Source organism: Aquila chrysaetos, chromosome 20 (assembly GCF_900496995.4).
Source record: "Aquila chrysaetos chrysaetos chromosome 20, bAquChr1.4, whole genome shotgun sequence".
Classification (NCBI taxonomy): Eukaryota; Metazoa; Chordata; class Aves; order Accipitriformes; family Accipitridae; genus Aquila; species Aquila chrysaetos.
The window spans coordinates 4,675,763-4,694,373 of NC_044023.1; the positions used below are offsets into that span (position 1 = coordinate 4,675,763).

The 18,611-nt window shown below is 40.1% G+C and overlaps 1 protein-coding gene across 5 annotated transcripts; it reads left to right on the forward strand.

Moving 5' to 3' along the window:
* Positions 1–252: 252 nt before the first annotated feature.
* Positions 253–13,630, forward strand: LOC115333240 (ATR interacting protein). 5 transcript variants are annotated; one of them, XM_029995914.2, is made up of 13 exons: positions 256–756; positions 1,633–1,718; positions 3,252–3,422; positions 4,080–4,195; positions 4,499–4,659; positions 6,081–6,176; positions 6,987–7,116; positions 8,311–9,042; positions 9,698–9,840; positions 10,451–10,542; positions 11,456–11,539; positions 11,803–12,052; positions 13,431–13,630. In XM_029995914.2, exons 1-13 carry the CDS (start codon positions 357–359, stop codon positions 13,496–13,498), a joined length of 2,529 nt encoding a protein of 842 aa, XP_029851774.1. In that variant the 5' UTR covers positions 256–356; the 3' UTR covers positions 13,499–13,630. The 5 variants fall into 5 exon arrangements, with proteins under 5 accessions (XP_040974732.1, XP_040974730.1, XP_029851774.1 ...); XM_041118795.1 differs by having other exon boundaries at positions 1,636–1,718; XM_041118798.1 differs by lacking the exon at positions 8,311–9,042 and having other exon boundaries at positions 253–756.
* Positions 13,631–18,611: the final 4,981 nt, after the last annotated feature.

Below are 18,611 nucleotides of genomic sequence, written 5' to 3' on the forward strand. Positions count from 1 at the left end.
ATGACATCACCCGCTAACGGTCTGACGTCACAGCCCTTCCCCCGCCGCCAACCGCCCCGCTCGCGCCTGCCCGCGCGCCGCCGGGCCAATCAGCGAGGCGCTTGCAGCGCGGGTCGCCGTGGCCAATCGCGGGGGCGCTTACGGGCGGCCGCTGCGCGCCGGCGCCGGGCTCGATCCGCGGGGGCCGCCATTGGTCTGAGGGAAGCCCTGCCCGCCGGTGATTGGTGGGCGGCGCGGCGCGGCGCGCGGGGGGCGTGGCCGGGCCGCGGCCGGCGGCGCGTGGGCCCGGTGGGCGTCCGCCCGCGGGGCCGGCGGCGGTTCCGGTGCGACCCCGGAGGCCGCCAGCGGCCCCCGCCATGGCGGCGCAGCCCCCGCTCGGGCCGCGGAAGCGGAGCGGCCCGGCGCCGTGCGCGGCGGGCTGGGCCTGGGCCGGCTCCGGGTCCGCCCCCCCGGCCGCGGCGGGCCGCAGCGGCGGCGCCCTGGAGAACGGCTTCCCGCCCCACAAGCGCCCCAAGAGCTCGGGGGCGGCCGGGCCCGAGGAGGGGCCGGCGGACCCCTTCGGGGACAACGACGACTTCACGGCGGACGACCTGGAGGAGATCGACATCCTGGCTTCGCAGGCGCTGTCGCAGGAGGCCGCCGCCGCCGCCCTGCCGAGACACGCGTGGGCCGCCTTCGGAGCGAGCGGCGCCGAGCGGCGGGCGGCCGCGGGGCAGCCCCGGGGCATCGCCCCCGCCGCGGGGAGGAGGCCGAAAGGTTCGGGGCGGCGGGGCGGGGGAGGGCGGTTGGGCCTCGGCGGCGGCGGCGGCGGCGGGCCGGCCGCTGCCCTCGGCGGGGGTTCGCCGCAGCCCGCGCAGCTCTCGGTCGTTACCCCGGCTGGGAATCGCGTGGGGCTGTCCCTCCCGGCTCCGGGACCCGGGCGGTGGGATGGCGAGTGCTCGGAGCGGCTGGTCGAGGCCCGGAGCGCCGAGCTGACGGGAGCGGGAACCGCTCCTTCTCTGGCGGGGCGCCTAAGGTGGGCGACTGCCCCTTCGGCCTGCTCCGTAAAACAGGCTCCGAGTTTCGTCCGCTCGCAGCATGCTTTACGTCTTGTTTGGAGTATCGTGCATGCTGGCTACCGGATTTTTTTCCTTTTCCTAACCGTTAACTTTCACCAGTAAGTGCATCACACGTCTCACGTTAGCAGTTGACGTTCAGGCGTACCTTGAGAAAGCATGCAGGACACGGGGCTTTGCTCGCAGTTAAGTACGGAGGGCTTAAATCCTCTCAGTGCGCTTGAGCAATGCTAACATTTGTAATCTCTGCAGGTCAAAAAGTTTCCAGTTAACCCTTACTTGTGGCAGGGTGCATTAGCTAAAATTATCTTGGAGGAAATGCTTGCACTTACTGTTTCAAGATGTTAGAAATGTTGGGGGGGGAGGGTTTTCTCCTCCACTTCAAGGATCGATGCAGGAGCTCTAAAAAGGTTACTGTGGTGATTAGGCGCGTGCAATTTACCTGTTTGTAGTGACGGTATAAATATTAAGATATTCAGACCTATGTAATGGTAAATAACAAAATCTTGATGTTAGGTCATCAGTGATATACATGCATCACCCGTGCTTCAGAACAGATCTTGGCTTTTTTCTGCAGCAGGAAGCAGTACAGAAGATAGTCTGATGAGAGATGCATTCCAGTTTGAAGTACTGCAAACACAGCATGAAGAAATTAAACAGAAGGTTAGCAATATCTTCCCTTCCCCCTTAAATATCACATTTTTTCACAGGGCTAACTGAAAGGTGGGATAAGTTCGGTTCCAAGTATTTCATTCTAATCAAGTTGATTAGTAATCTTTAAAATCCATGGATCTGTGAAAAGCATCATACTACAAACAGCTCTAGTAATACTAAGAGTGAAAGCAATATTTCATTTCTTGGCCATTTCAGATTAGCAAATGCTAGTTTGTCAGTTTTACTTGTTTCCTATCAAATCGATTCTCCTCTGTCCTGTCAGCTAGTCACCAAGAGCCGTTTGGGACAACTTAAAGATTTAAGAAAGTAAAGTGACGTTTGTGCTATGTTACTTTACCTTCTGATGATCCCTTACGGAAAGATACTATGGGGAAGAAATAGGTGTGGAAAAGAAGGTACAAATGCCCGTACCAACTCCATCCTTTTTTGGCAGACAGCTTAGGAAGAATATAAGACCTGAGCAAGTTTATGATGATATTTTACCAGAGTCGTCTTTTAGCCTCTGGTAAAATTTAAGGTAGGTACTTCCTGATCCAGAAGTATTATACATGTATTTAATATTCTATAGTGTATTTTTTAAAACGCTTGTGTATTTGGTTTTGGATACCTTTTTAGCATGAAAAAGGTCTGCAGCTTACCAACACAATTGTGTCGGGAAACTTCTTTGATTTTTATTTTGAACTTTGCACCTAGTGATTTTCAGCGGATGGGTCTTGGCTGTTAACGAGGGGCATTAAACAAGGAATAACTTGTGCATGGCACGCACGCCTCCATAGACCTTTGTTTCCTCACAGTTGTGCTTTCTCCCGGGTGGGAGGGTCCCACCCAATTTACTTTTCTCTCCTCACCCTTACCTCTGTTTTCTGAATCTCTTCCAGTTCTTTTATATCCTTCTTTATTGGGGAAGCTCCTACCTGTACACTGCATTCAACGTGAGGGTAAACCATAATTTTACATAGTGGTGTAGAGGTGTCTTTCTGCTTTTTTCCTCCATGCTTGTCTGAGTAGCTCATTTATTATCTCTCCAAAGTCTTGTCTCCGAGGGTAATGGGTGTTCAGAAAGTATTTGAGACTATATAGGTCACGAAGATACTGCCTGGGGGCAGTAGCTTGTCTTAGGACAGTGTGCTTGTTGGCTGCCATGCTAGATAAAATATAGTTAAATTATCATTGTTATCATCTGAACAGTGAATAAATCATTGATGTGTGTGACTCGCATACTGTTCAAAAAAGACCATAATCACAGAGAAGAGGAAAGAGAATAATGGTCTCTGACAGATACCAGGATGGTATATGAAGACGTACCTTTGCTGTCATTTTATAATTCTGTTAGAGAAAACCGTATCTGAGCCTGATTTAATCAGAAAAAGATGAGAAGCAATGTTGCAGAATTTCTGAACTGGGTTACAGGAGCATTCTTCTCCCTAGAAAGTATAAATATACCTAATTTTCAACCACATAATGATATAAATACATACTTTTGGTTATATACATCCTTTAATGGAATTCATCTGTTTGCAGCTGAAAGAAATGCAGGATGAAATTCTTACTAAAAATGGAGAAATTAAAATTTTGCGTGACTCAATGCAGCAGATGGAGTATGCTATGGAGGAACAGAAAAGATCATACATGCTATTGGAACAGCAAAAAACTCAGACCTTAAGTGAAAAAGAAAAAGAGTTCTCCAAAAAGGTTTGTAAATATGTCAATTACCTGCACATCACATGCAGCAGCTAATTGTATGACTTAATGATGTCACAAACCATCTAGTCAAAGGAGGAACATTTGTGTGAAATTTCCAAATGATGAATGCTTTTATTTTATTATCTAGAAGAAAGCATTTATAAGAACTTACTGAGGGTTTTCTTCTGCAAAAACAAAAGAGTAAAATTCAAGTAGTAGAGATTTTCATTTACTCATTGCTTTTTTTAAGCAATCCCAAGAACATTGAAATTGGAATGTATTTTAAAGTGGAAAAAAGTGACAGGATATGCTTTATGACTCTGATCAGATTGCTATTCCTGTTGCAGTCATCTTTCTGAAAGCCCTGAAGAGGACAGTGGCTGCTTTTGTCCTGTCTACTCTGCAGTTAACGGCCTCACTGTAGTCATGCTCTGCATGACACTTGGTCTGTCTTAACGAGTCATGTGCTTCTTGCCTGAAGTTGTGGCACTTGGTTCTAAGATAGTATTAATTGGACTAACATACCTAAAAATGGAGATCTTGTGCAGAGTTCACAGTAAGTAGATGGTAATCTTGAAATCTTATGGTAATTCTAGTTGCTCTGCAGTTATAACACCTCTAAATTATTCAGTAACAGTAAAACTGTCTTTTTAATTCCTTTTTCAGTTACTGTCATTACAGTCAGAGTTGCAGTTCAAAGATGCAGAAATGAATGAATTAAGGACGCGACTTCAGAACTGTGAAAGAAATAAACATGTTACTCAGACGGTTTTAATGCCAAGGTAGGAGTTTTGGAAAAGGAATTTGTGCTCCTTTTTGCAATATGTGTGCTTAAACTATTAAAGAGGTTTTCTTTCTTCATGTAACTCTTAGCTCTGTTATCTTTAAAAAATACAACCAAAAAAGTCTGTTGACCTTTATGGAATTTGCTCAAAAAGAGCCTTCCTCGTATCTGTGACAGAAATGCAAAGAGTTTATAGTGAAATACCTTTAAAACATCAATGTAAAAAGATCCTTGTTTATTGCTTAATAAAATAATTACAAAAGAAATACGGATTCATCTAAGTGTTTGATTTTTATTTTAGCCCTAAAAAGAATCTTGCAATACAACTGAAATCAGAAGGATGTTCTCCGCAGCCTGGAAAAAGATCTTTTCCTACAAAGGAATCCTTCAATGCTGAAATGTCCACTAGACCATCGTGTTCTTCAGGAAATTTGATTGCCCCACCTACTTTGATCAAAGAAGGTAAACCCATATACAATTTGCAACATTTTTAGCTGCATATGAACATTCTGCCTTAGATAAGGATTTTTGTACTATGTGACTGAACAGTTTCAGTAAGTTCACTGTAGATGAAAAAAAAGTATTTGTTTGCTTTTGGTTTTGCTTAAATTTCTTTCCATTTTATACCAATTGGCTTTAAATAGCTAGGACTCAAATTTGCATCAAGATCATTTTAATTCACACCTTGGTAATGCCTGTATACCAGATGCCAAGATGGCAATGATGAAGTGGCTATCAGCTGTAATGAAGAACTTTCATTTATTATGTGATGAACTAAAATATCCAAATTGTTAATCTGCCTTTCTCACTGAATAAAGAAGAACAGGAAATAATTTGCCTATTTCTTGAATCGCTCTGCTAGTCAGTTAATGCATTTTTGGTATTCTTGTGGTTTTGGCTTTAAAGCTGGCCTTTTGGGGGATTTTATTTTAAAGGGTACATATTTAGCCGTATTGAAAGAAGCAACTGAAACAGTATACTCATTTCCTCTTCTATGTGTAGGGCAGTAATTCTCACAACATTGTATCTTGAAATTCCTTGAGTAAAGCTTAGGAAATGAATATATGATGTTTTTGAAGATTGCTATAATATGAAACAAAAATTGGTGCTTTTTTATAGCAGCTGACTGCCATGTTTCCAATAGGAAATAACAAATGGAAGAAATCTGGATATCATTAACTAATCCTTACAGGAAGAGTCATGAAAAATCTGAAATGTTACTGTCAGTTATGGTATTCAATCTGAAACCAAATGAGCAGTATGAACTCCATCAAAAAGAAAAATACAGTAGCCTTAAAGCAGTAGTATGGCTATTCTTTTAGCCTCCTGACTGTTTGTTATGGTAAAAACACTCAATATGCCTATTCATTTGAAAAACACACTTGGTTATTTGTCTTCTGAACCCTACAAGGCTTTTGGCTTCAGTTTGGCTAGTAACTGTGACATATATAGATGATTGGAAGACTATGAAATGCTCAACTTCTGGGGGGCGGTGTGTGTGGTTTTTTTAAGAATTTTATGTTGATTTTTAACTAATGTCATGTAAATCTCTGCTACTAGTGGGAATTCAACTTAAGGTATTGTTTTTTTCTAAAAGAAAAGTTGCGAGCAATAGCAGTGAACAACTTGTGGAACATCTGACAGTAAAGGTGAAATTTTATTCACTTTTCTAATTTATTTTGGGGAACAATTCTACTTGCATCACAGCTCTTAACTATTGTTTGACGTATCTGAGTTAGACCAGTAAAAAACATTTGTCTTGTATACAGTCTATCTACTTAACTATATAACAGCTACGGCTAACTGAATGTGTGTAAAGGATAGGTTCATATACATAAGCAATTTAGTTCTCACATTAGACTCGTAATTACTGTTTGTTTTAGACAGTAAGATAACCCATCCTGAAGTTTTATCCATGAAGCATGAAGCAATGGGAAAAAACGGTTCCTACAACTCTGTACCTAAACGAAACGCACGAGGTAACTTAATTCTGTTAATGCAGAAATAGTGAGCGTTTCTGAGGAACAGCTCGGATGCCTTTACTAAGCAGTGTCATGCTGAGGAGCCTGCTACGTACAATGCCACTGCACAGAATAGTGGTGTTCAGCTCGTTGTTTTTTGCTTTGAATATTGTGATTTTTGCAGTAAAACATTTCAGATTATAGTATTATTTTGTATCATAACAACATTCTTATGTTGTTACTCTATTTAAGAAAAAAGTTTGCCTGGGTTTTGCTTTATGGAAGGGTGTGGATCAATAGGCATCTTATTACAAGGCTGGCTCTTTCAGTATTAATATATTAGGCTTTTTATTGTAAACTGATACAAAAACAGGAAAAATATACTTCTTTTTTTTTTTTTAAATTAAGGTAAAAACAATAAAGCAACATTTACCACAGTCAACACCAGGAAGTCTTCAGGTTACTATTTTATTTACAATTCAGAATAGAATTGCATCACGTAATTTTAATGTCTGGACTGGAACACGGAGGGCAAGTCATCAGGATAGTTGGGATATACTATCATTTGGCTTAAGCTATTTTGCTAATAAGGGATTGTAATTAAAATATCTCTAAATATAATTTGGTTAATATTTAAATCATATCTTAAATCAATTTTTCTGAAAATCATTCTCTTGTAGAGAAAGAAGATTTGTAATGAAAAAATTATTTTGAGGTTGACAGCACTATAAATAAGGCTAATCTTTTGAAATATTAATTTGTTGTTGTTGTTGATGTTGCAGTTGATGGTAAAGCTACTCCAAAGACAATTATGTATCCTTTTATTAGGTTCTATCTTACTAAATGCACTGATGAAGCAGCCCATTGTGCCTGGGTCATTACTAGGACTCTGCCATCTTCTTAGCAGTAACTCTGAGCCTCCACCTGGAGCTGTATTGCAGCCTAACTATTTGGATACGTAAGTTTTATATTTTTTTGTTAAACTGTATCTGACATGTTCTTAGTATAGTGGCATTCTCTGTAGTAAGAAATGCTTATTCGTGTAGGATAGCTCATTCCTTGTGTTAAATGCTGTTTTGGTTAGGCCATTTAATGAAAAATTTGGAACATTCTGCATCTTTGATTATTAATCTTTGATTATCATAGATACTAGACAGCGGAACAACACAAAAGAGATAAACTAGGTTAATTATGTATTAGGGGAAGGCACAGAGACATGTTTTGTAAAACCTGGGAGTGATTGTTAGCAGCTGCTGTTGTTAACCACTTAAGGACATAAAACTTGTATTGCAATGAGGGAAGCATTTAAACACGATCGTGAGTTAAGTGGGAAAAAAATCTTGAAAATGTCAAAAGAGCAGTAGATTTTATATCTTCAAAGTCTAAACTATGTTCAATTTGTAATGTACAGTTTATGTGTAATGTTCCAAGATATATTTATAGTGACCGGTAAAGCATTTTAAATATGAATATTTGATATAAATTATAATCAATTTTCACTTTAAAGAATAAGCCTGTAGCTCCTGAAATACCTTTGCTTTCCTGATATGTTGTTTTATTAGTAATTCTTGTCTTCTGTGGGTTCATAGCAAGGCTCGTGTCTCATTGCCCTTGCCACTTATGCAAGTAGAGGTGGTGTGTTTGGCCTTTGTAGCTGTAGTTTGACTAGTTTAAGAGCTGAACTCTCTTGTCTCTGGCCAAGAAAATAATTTTTTATTGCTGTTGTAGTCCTTTAAAGGCCCCTACATATTACAGATCAGTAACGTACAGATACCATTCTTCCCAGAAGCTACCAAATAACATCAGGGGAAGATAAGAATATATGATAGGTTATGAAAAGCATGACATTGGAAAGCCAATGTTTGAAATGTAGTTTCAGACAATGGCTTATAGTGAGCTGCTGAAGTTACTCAGCTGTAAGCTCTTGACTACTTTAACAAGACCTAGGAATGCTTTGAAATTGCTCTTCCATGCAGGTATCACGGAGTAGGATTTTTTTTCCCCCCAATTTAGGTTTTATTTTGGGAACAGACATCTCTTATTACTCTAGCCTTTCTATTATTTGATTCAGAATATGGGTAACTCAAATATCAACCATGTTCTCTGCCTTTTCTTCTGAAGTATTTCCCTTCTTTTAATTTTATTTGGATAGGAAGTCCACACAACTACCCAGCAGCAGGACAACTCAAGAAGAAACTGCACCTCTTGTATCCCTGCGAGAAGCTCAAGAACTTGCAATAACAGGGCTGAACTTGATTGCTATGGACGAAGGATTATCTGAAGGAAGCCCAACAGAAAGCCGGACAGAGTTCTCACACCTCACACGCTGCAAGATCCGAGGCGCTGTGCATCTCTTGCCCTTGGTAGAACACCATATTGGTGCATACTGTCAAGCAGTACAATTGGCGGTCAAGTCAGTCAATGGTTCTTGTGGAAACCATTCAGCTGTTTCTTCCAGAACCAATACAAATATGGGGTCAAGTAAGGAGGACTTCAGGTTGTCTCTTGAAGAAACTACAGTTATATCACTGGGTATTCTTTATTATTTGGCGTTTCATAGCTGGGATGTTGTCCACACATTGCTATCTACTGAAGTGGAAAAAAGTTCTGCTGCTGGAGATGAACAGGTTTCCAAGATGGACAAAAATGTGCTGTGTGATAATCAGTGTGATAATAAAGAAGATACCAGGACACAAGGAGGGGTGCCTGTAGCTCCACAGGATGCTCCCAATGACGATCGAGCTCAACATTCTTTGTTTAAAAAGCTGCTTCAGGTTTTAGGTTTTTCTGCTGCAAGAGGCTCCCAAACTGATAGTATACTGAACCAAAGCCTAAAAGTTTTGGTGAAATTAGCTGAAAATTCAACAATGGACTTACTAATAAAGTAAGTCAGTAATAGCTTTAAAATTATTTCAGACTCTGTTGTTTACCAATTTTCATTCTCCGTTGAAACTAATTTGTGCAGATGACAGTAGAAGTTTTGACGTGTATGAGGGAATATCACATTTCTCAGATCACCTTTGAGAAGCAGTTGAGGGATCTTTCTACTGCCTCTGCTGCTAATGAATGTGATAATCGCCTCCGATCAGTAACAAGATTTGCTTATGATGTTTATATGAAGCAGATGCTGTTGTCTCATTCCATAGCTGTCACTTGAAAGTGAGAAAACTTCTTAAGGCCATATGCAGTTGATCAGAATATCTATACCATTCATTTGGGGGGTTTTTGTGACTGCTGGGAGATGCATAATGAATGAAAGCACAAGGTCTCATTCTGGTAGGTAAAATGCCACTCTTAGAAATGAGACATTTCATCTGCTAATGGTCTAATATACACAACCATAGTATGAATTGCAGACTGACTGCCAAATGTAACGGAATATGTTTTTCAGTATACTTTGTGTTTATGACACCTAAGTTGAGATCAGATATGTTTTGAATGGCTAAAAAGGCACAAATTACAATGCTGTGTACAAGAAAGAGTGTATTTTCAACTTGTCAGTGCGTTTCCCATTTCTAACTCCGAGTTTTGTTTTGAAGTTTTCAGCACTTACTGAGTAGCCAGATACTGTTCCGTTGTCTGTGTCCAGAGACTCCTTTGCCTGCTGTCCTTTTGACCGTGAGACTGTTGTGTATTCTTGCTCAGCACCACATGTTAGTTGCTCAACTTTGTTCTCATTCAGGTAAAAGACTGCATAACACAGAGACTGTTACCAGTTGAATGTTAGCATGACTAAAAGTAATGGAAACAGGCCTTGCCCCAAGGTGTTAAAACCCCAAAAGGCAAAAAGCCTACGTTACCTGAAAACTTGTTTTTTTAGTGCAGTGTTTCAGTTACTGTTTGAAGAGTATTTTGTCTTGTGGTATCTGTCTACATACAGGGCTTTTGCTACCCATGTGGATTTTTAAAACTACTTGCCAGATTAATATTTATTTTATTAAAGACTGATGAGGAAAAAAAGGCTTTTGAAGAGATTTGAAGTTTAATTTATCTGTGCTCATGACACTGTTGAGTTTAGGGATTCCAGTACTCTGCATGACAAATAGCCTTTGTCCAGTTCCTTATGAATGAAGTAGGACAGTATTACCACAAATGCATATATACAGTTTAGGGATACTAGTTTCTTCAGCACTGCGTAAGATGTCTGAAGTAAAGCAAGAAGTTGAGCCTGTATCATGTGTCCCAGGACAGCTCTCTATGTATTTTCTGAAATGCTTTCTTGTGTGACAAGATTAATTTTTGTCATAAACAATTGACTAGTTGGGAAAAGAACAAAGTCATCTCTGTTTCAGACACCTGCCTTCTTCTTGCACTGTACATGTATATTACATCAAGACCAGATAAATCAGCATCTGAAATGCTTTGGCTTCAGCTGGAACAAGAGGTAACCACAGTTGTTTGTTCATATGCTTCTTCCTGCTATTTCCAGCTGGGGGAGTGGGAGGAGCAGGGCAATGCACAAATTTTCCAAAAGCAAGTTCTTTCTCCAGCTGAAATAGAACACTGAAAGTATTGGCTTGCAGTAAGGGATTACGCTGATTTTAAGAGTAGCTGCTTGAAACTGAATCAGTAACTATTCTTAAAGAGAACATCAGTCATAATAGTCATAGTTAAGTCACTGAAAAAGCAAGAAGGATCCTAGGATGGCTGTAAAAGTTCAACATCAAGCTTTATTTTGCTTTTAAATTGATAGAGGAGTAAAAGGAAGCAAGATCTATTATTCATTTTGATTGTATTAATTACTTCTGTATCATATGAGTTATTACATATAAAAGGCAGTCTGTAGTGACTTAGAATTATATTCATTGTATTCAGTGGAAATGCTAGCTTCCTGTATAATAGTCATGATTATATATAGGAAGAACAGCTTTTGAACTTAATTTGTATTGTTTGTACTGACAGTGGTAACTTGTTTGAGGTTCTACTATTTGCTCCACCTCTGCTCTCATTTGAAAGAATTCTGAACCATTTTCATTATCCCCCTACCTACATTGTTATATTAAGTGTAAACATATTATTTGTATGCAAGGAATTAAGGCTCACTGCATCTTGTTAGCCTTCCTTATCAGAAAGTTTAAAAAGGTTTCTGTGCGAGGCAAATTCTAGGTCTGCAAAGTTTTACAGGGAAAAAACTTTAACAATTTTTGGGGGTCAAAAACATCAACTGTTAAAAAAAACCCAGTGTTTGAAACTAGTAATGAAATATCATTTCTGCCTCCCTTTATTTGGAGCTTAATTGTTTGATAATTCTGCAGAACCCTAGTACTCATTATGCAATCTGTGTGGTTTTGTAATAGACAGTTAGACTCCTGACAAGGTGTATGCGGTGTTCCAGTCCAGCGGTTCTATTACCTGGTACAGACTGCCAATGTAATCTTGAGGTATGTCACTACAATAGCTGAGTTTAATCTACTGAGAATTTAAAGGTATTCAATGCTGAAATAGCTTTTTTCCCCTTTTTTTAGCTACAATGAAACAGAATTATACTGTACTTTAAGGGATGCCACCTTCTAGGAAGGTTGCTTTTGCTTGCTAGAAAATAGTGGAAGTTTAAAGACATTAATCAGTAAAGTTCATAATGAAGTAAGTTTTCTACTACTATAACTTTACTTTGTTTATTGAGGCACTTTTTCTCTTCTTGCAGGTGGTTAAGGCACTAATTATAATGTTACATAGACAGTGGATGAAGATTAGAAGATCTGAGAACAGTTTGTCTGCATATAAGGAACAGATTATTCAGTTTTTACGGGATGCTGTTTTACTCTTACACAGCCTCTCTCAGAAAGATAAACTGTTTCATGAACACTGTTTGGAAGTTCTCCATCAATATGACCAAGCCATGCCGGGCGTAAGAGCCATTCTCAAAAAGACTCAAAAACTGAGTGCCTGTGAAGGTAAAATGAGTCAAATGATAATGTTGGCTTTTTTCCATGCTGTAGAAATAGAAATTCCACTTCTGTCCCTTTCCTCATTTAACAAGTACCATGGATGTTTGTTGCTCAGACCTCTGAAGGCAGTCCATAGTCTAGTGCTTCTCAGTCTTCCTTGTACTGAATCACTCACTACTCTACTATTCTTCTTCAATAGTTTTATCTTTTTCTTCTCTCTGTAGAAATATGCCCCTACTGTGTGGTGAAGTAAAATCCTATATTCCAGCTCTCTTTAGTAGAATAATCTGCACTACGTTACCTTATTAAAAAAAAAAATCATTATTCCAAGTCTCCAACTAGCATTACACCTTCGCTCTGCAATTGTAACACACCGACCACCCCCCCCCACCCCGCGTCCTTAGCATCTCTCTTCTTTCTCTTCCCTCTTCTACCCCCAACCTTCCTCCATTAGCCCAAAAGCTCCTCTAGCCCATGTCCATCAGGACTTGCCCCTTGCTTTGCACACTTCTGGTGTCCCTTTCATGGAGAGCGCTAATCTCGTGAAATTGCCTCTCCTCCTCGTACCTTGATGCCATTTTTTCATTTGCTCATGGCGTTATTTATATGCATGTTGTAGAGCTGATGTGAAGATTGTGCTCTTATGTCAGTCTGTGGTTTCCTACAAGGTACCAGACAAGGCATGTGGTCTTACTCAGAGCTGGAGTGATAAATCCTTCATTGTTGGTGTACATATTGCATCAGTAAGGCAGGTCATGCAAGCACGGCACTATTAGTTACAGTGAGTTTTCTGGAGATGCTAAACAGCATGCCATGTATTTGTTCTACTCTGATTGCTTAGAGTGTCCCAAGGTTTTGTAGAACTTTGCCAACACCTTGCCTAGTTATGCTTGGGAATGGACCAAAACAGTGTAACAGCTTGTGATGTTGGGGATGGTGGTATATACATGTCCTTGCAAACCAATAGTTAGCTTTCAGGTTCTTCCTTTAAAATACAAAATACTATGCTTTTGTCCTAGTGACTTTTTAAAATTAGTTAACAAAAATGAGGTTTTAAATTTAGTAAGTAGTCAGAACTAGCTGCAAAATAACAAAGTGCCCTTTACTGTTTTTCCACTAATACATAAATTTAATTGACTGCTCAAGATAGTTCTCTCCTTTAATGCCTTTTTAGGCATTAAAAAAAAGACGGGGAGAAGTTTGTATGACAAAACGCGTATCTAAAGACCTGTTTGCATGGAACCTTGAAAAAGGATATTTGCTGTAGCCTTCTACAGTCAGTATGTTTTAAAATGCAAATGGATACCAGCTATAATTGTACTCTGTATCAAGTAGAAAAATAATTTTCTGAAACATGATTTTTTTGTTGTTGCTGTTGTTGCAGAGCTGATTTTGGATGAATTGTATCCTCCTGAGCCAGAAGCAGAAGACCAAGGAATGGATTCCAGCTAGCTAGCATCTAGAAGAGATCTCTGTCCTTCCTCATCTAAATCATAATAATCATTGCCAGTGTAAATCTGAAATTTAAATTGTCTATTTTAAGTGATTATATAAAGGTTGCACTCAAATGCAGCACAACTAAGACACATTTCTTCGTTGTGATTTTATTTAAGTGCCATCTAAACGTTGCTGAAAACCAATTTTGATCTAAGAATTATACTACATGTACTGTTTTGCTGTGCAAAACCACTCAATGACTTATGACTGGTTCTGTTTATGAATTTCATCCTTTATGAAATTGCTGTGAATGGAATGGAAATTTCACTGTGTTTTCCATTTTACTGTGACTGCAGCTGAATTTATGATGCTGAATGTGCTTAGATGTTTGGGATCGCTGTGTTCATATGAAAGTGTTTTGAACACATCTGTTTCTTTTGCAGCTGTAACACTTTCTTGCTTGACTTTCAAAATTTTCATGTTGATATTAGTAAACAGTTTACTGTGATTTAAAAACCTTTCTACAAATAACTTATAGTTGACAGTTCAGTTCTGAGCAAGAAATTCAAAGCTCTGTAATGCTCACCTGAGTTCACTCATTTTTCTGAATTTTGTGAATCTGCTCAAAGTTAACTATTGAGATGCCAAAACAAAAAAATACTAGAACTTACTTTTTTAAAAAGTTACCTTAGAAGAATAAGATAGTAATGTTGAGGAGAGGATTCCATCTCACTAGGCGAGAGAAGGATATTTAAATGTGTGCAGAATGACTGGGTCTTTTTGGCTGTAGTATCTGGATAGACACTGCAGTAAAGTTGAATGAGCATCTCATTCCTAGGATACAGCACTGAAGACTGGAGGAAGAACTGTTGCTATACCCTTTCAACTGTGTATGATTATCAGCTGCCATACTCAGCTGCAGGTATCAGCTGAACCTTAGACCCTAAAAAGGGAAGTGTGAGTGCTACTAAAATGAGCCTATAGGTTTGTAGTTTTAAATAATTTGGAAAGCTTTTTTCATTTTTTGACAGATACTCGATTCAGAACAAGCCTGGCTCTGGGGACCAGGAGCAGGAGGGGAGACAGTACTACAGTGGGAAAGAAGCCCTTGGAAAATTGGGAAACATCCACTTCTCTGGTCATAACCTGGGGGCTGTGTCCTGCCTTGGTGTGCCTGGGCAAAGAGCCCCACTCCAGTGTGCTGAACAAGCTCTTGACTTGGCTTTCACTTTTGAACTTTCCCAGAAACTGCTATGCAGGAATAGCCAGTGTAATAATCCAGCATCTCCCTAGGGCCAAAGCTCTTAGGTACAAAGCTTCACTCCTTCCTCCTACAACACAGCCTAGGGCTAAGCCCCCTCCTCGTTGAGCAACAGCTAGCTGAGCTCCACCAGGCATGGCCTGTTCATTTCTATAAAACACAAGCTGCTAACTGCTCCTCTCAGTAACAGGTTTCAAGTCCCTTGTAGCATCTGGAGAACTGCCATTTTCCTGCTTAAATGCAGCAGCGAAGGATGCACGGGCACATAACACCAAAGCCTTCTGAGTCCATGTATGCTTGCATGGTAACTACCCAAGAACTGCCATCAGAGCACCAGGCAAGACATGCTACAGAAGTTTCAGCATGACACAAAACCATTTGACTTGTCCGCTTTAGGAAAAAAAAACAAAACCCAAAACCCGAAACATAGCACTTCCTGGCCTTTAGGATTAGAGAGAATGGCTTGAGAGTGTCAGGTAAAAGCCCCTTCCTTACTCAAAACCAAAATAATCAGTAAGGTAATTCTTTAAAAATAGCCCTATGAGCATAAGCAGTATCTGGCAGTTAGCCTGCTGTGAGTGGCAAACTTAGAGCTGTCCTAACAAAGATACAATAGTCAGAGTATCCCAAAATGCAATGACCTGCCATCACTTTTCAACTGGTCTAAGTTTCTCTAAACATAATTTGAGTTTATAGCAATAAGATGCATTTAAACCCCTTTTTTGGGTGAACAGACCAAATAAATTGTTAAGAGGAGTCTGGATGAAAAGCAGTTAAGGAATCCCAAATTGTTGAAGCAATCCAGTTTAAAAAATTTTTTATAAAATTCCTGGCCTCATCTAAAGGATGTGTGTATGGCAACTTGGTAAAAGGGAGAAGTGTATTACTGCTAAACTTTATATAAATGGAAGTGTTATCTGTGGAAAAAAATGCTAGGAAAATACCCCTAACTGATCCCTTCTGGCACTGCATCCCCTCCCATCCACCCACTCTAACAGACAACACCCTAATGTGTACATCAACACTCTGATTGTTTTCTTCCCACTTTTGACTTTGAAGTGGCATAGCCCAGGCTATATACAAACCAACCAACCCAAAACCCTACACCTTCACTGACAGAAATTACAGTAACATCATGGTATTATGAAATTAAACTGTAGCTTTTGAAAATAAAGGCTTTTTCTGTAAGTTAAAAGTTCACACTCCTAAGGAAAAATGAGGCTGCATTCCTAAAGAGAAAAGGCAGACAGAGGTATACTTGCAGAACTGCCATAATTAAAGTAATTTACAGCGACCAATCTTTTGTCAGGATTTTTGCAGATCGTACTGACCTTCAGTAATTCTTCCCTTTATACGTTCTCTTGGGATTAAAGAGATCCAATCATGTATGCAACAGCTGGTCATCCCCTGAAAAAACCTGAAGCATTTTTACAGATTATGGGGCTAGTTACTATCTTCATGACCTAAAAATAACAGAACTCAGACTGTTCTCATCAGACACTCCCTGAAGAATTCATAGCATAGCAGCTCTTTTTTTCAAGGCCAGTTTGCATTTTCCCAACATGTTACAGATAAGCTGTGCATCCATATTAACTGAGAAAAGGAATTTACTCTGGCATCAAGCACAGTCACAGGACTGAATAATGGATGTATTGAGCAACAACAAAAACCACTAGTCATGTTCTATACATGATTACCACATTCCTCAGTCAGCAGCAGCCACCCATCTGTTTTCTTGCCCATGGGGATGGCGGCTAGAGTTTTCTGTTTGCTGAAAGATGAGCTAAGTATAGCTGGCTTTTTCCTCCTCAATGAACCGTACTGAGCAGACAGGACTAAAGCTAGGCAGGAGCTGGATGAAGAAAGCAATCACCTCTACTAGCTTAACCATTACTCAGGCAACCTGATGCAAAGAGGATGGTAGCCTTGCTGACTTGTATTTTAAGATCTACTGACGCTACCCCTTGAACAGTCACAGCACAGGAGGTGGCATCATCGCATTGCTAAACATCTTCCTGTGGTGATTCAAGGACCTGAGGTACTGCATGGATTCAAACACACAGCAGTTTATTTCTGCTAAAGCTATGTACAGAGATAAATGATGCTTCATTGACTAAAATATTTAGGGAATTTGCACAGGTAACACCTTATTTTCTACAACTTGTAGAATCATTGGCTAGTTGAGGTTGGAAGGGGCCTCTGTAGCTCTAGTCCTGCCTCCGATCAAAGCAAACTTCCACAGACAAGACAAACCACTGTTTTGTGTCATGTCAGGCGTCAAAACACATTTTTATAAACCAAGCTGTAAGAGGTGAAGATGGCAAATACAAAAGTACCTCATCATGTAACATGCAACATCTGACCTGAATTGGTTTTATTCATATTAATCCCACTAGTGGAACTACTGCTTAAGAAAGTTTAGCCTGTCCTACACTATTAGAACAGTAAGTTATTTTAACCATTGAATAATATTTTTATGCTACAGTCAGTAATATTATTTATTTATGGTTATATTAATTAAGGTCAAATGCAGTTCTGATCTGCCTGTGTAAAGACTGTGTATTATCTGCTGTGAATGTAATAGCAAATGCAAACTTATATTTACAGTGTAAATTGCTAAAAATAAAACCTATACATCATTCTTTATAATTTAGCAGGCTGCTAAGAAAAGGTGGTCTGTGAGCTTTTTGAAGACCTACAAAGCCACTGTGGCTGAAGTTTGTCAAAATGCTTCCAAGAGTGAGGGCCGACACATTCAGTACAAAATTTAACTGCAAACAGCTAGCAATGTGCTGAGCACCCTGTCCCTGCAGCAGGTACGTATAGTTCACTTTGGACTAATCTTAAAAGTTTTAGTCCTACAGCTTGTAAGTGAAATAGTGCTCTGAATAGCTGCTCAAATGGTGACCTGCTTTTGAAAATATCTAGAGGAAACAGCTAGTGTATTTTCGTATTGGTTATTCTATTCCAACCACATAACTGCAGAGTCTCCTAACAGATAACACAGAACAGTAATTTTTTTGTCTATGCATTAGTCATATTGTAGGTTGGTATTTTGAGAATGTAGCTGCACGATTTGTTTTGCTAAAGGCCTCCTTTACAACACAGCTCTGCTGTAACACCTGTCCAACAGTCTGTAAAGCAGATCCTACCTTATTCCAGGGCCAAAGTAACATCGGAGAGTGAACCACAAAAACCAACTGCAGGAGCAAGAAATGTTAGCATGAAAAGTCTCCAGGTAACTTATTTAAAAGTTATTTTGGCTGCAGTAAGGGAAATGGGATATGAGAGGTTAATTTATACATGTCTTGAACTGTTCTTCACTCTAGTGAAACAAAAAGCGAAACAGCCACCCAACTTGTCAGTTTGCAGGAGAGGAGGGACAGCACTGAGATGGAAATGGCATCACTTCCAAACCCGCACAGCACACTGCAGCCCCAGGGGAGCCAGAGAGGCCCCATGCCTCACAGCGGCAGGCAGAGCCTCCTCACTATCCAGTATGGACAAAAGTAGTTAGTTATGTCTCAAACCTAAAGAAATCACTTTACAACAGAAGGACATCCTTTATAACATGGCTAACTCACCCTTAGTGGACACTGCCATAAAAAGGTGAAGCAGAGGAGACTACTCCATCAATACAGATGCCTGAGCTCTTGAAAGGATAAAATAACTCCTCTTCAGCTTTCTCTCACCTCTAACAGGTCTAACTTGGGTACATTTTTTCCTTCCTATATGGCTTAAAAGCTGTAAATCTGACCAGGTTCCTGTAACACAGGCTATACGAAGAAGTAGATGAGGTCAAATAGTAACCAGCAGGAAAAAAAATAGGCCAAAACCACTGGCTAAAGCAAACCTGGCAAGTTATTG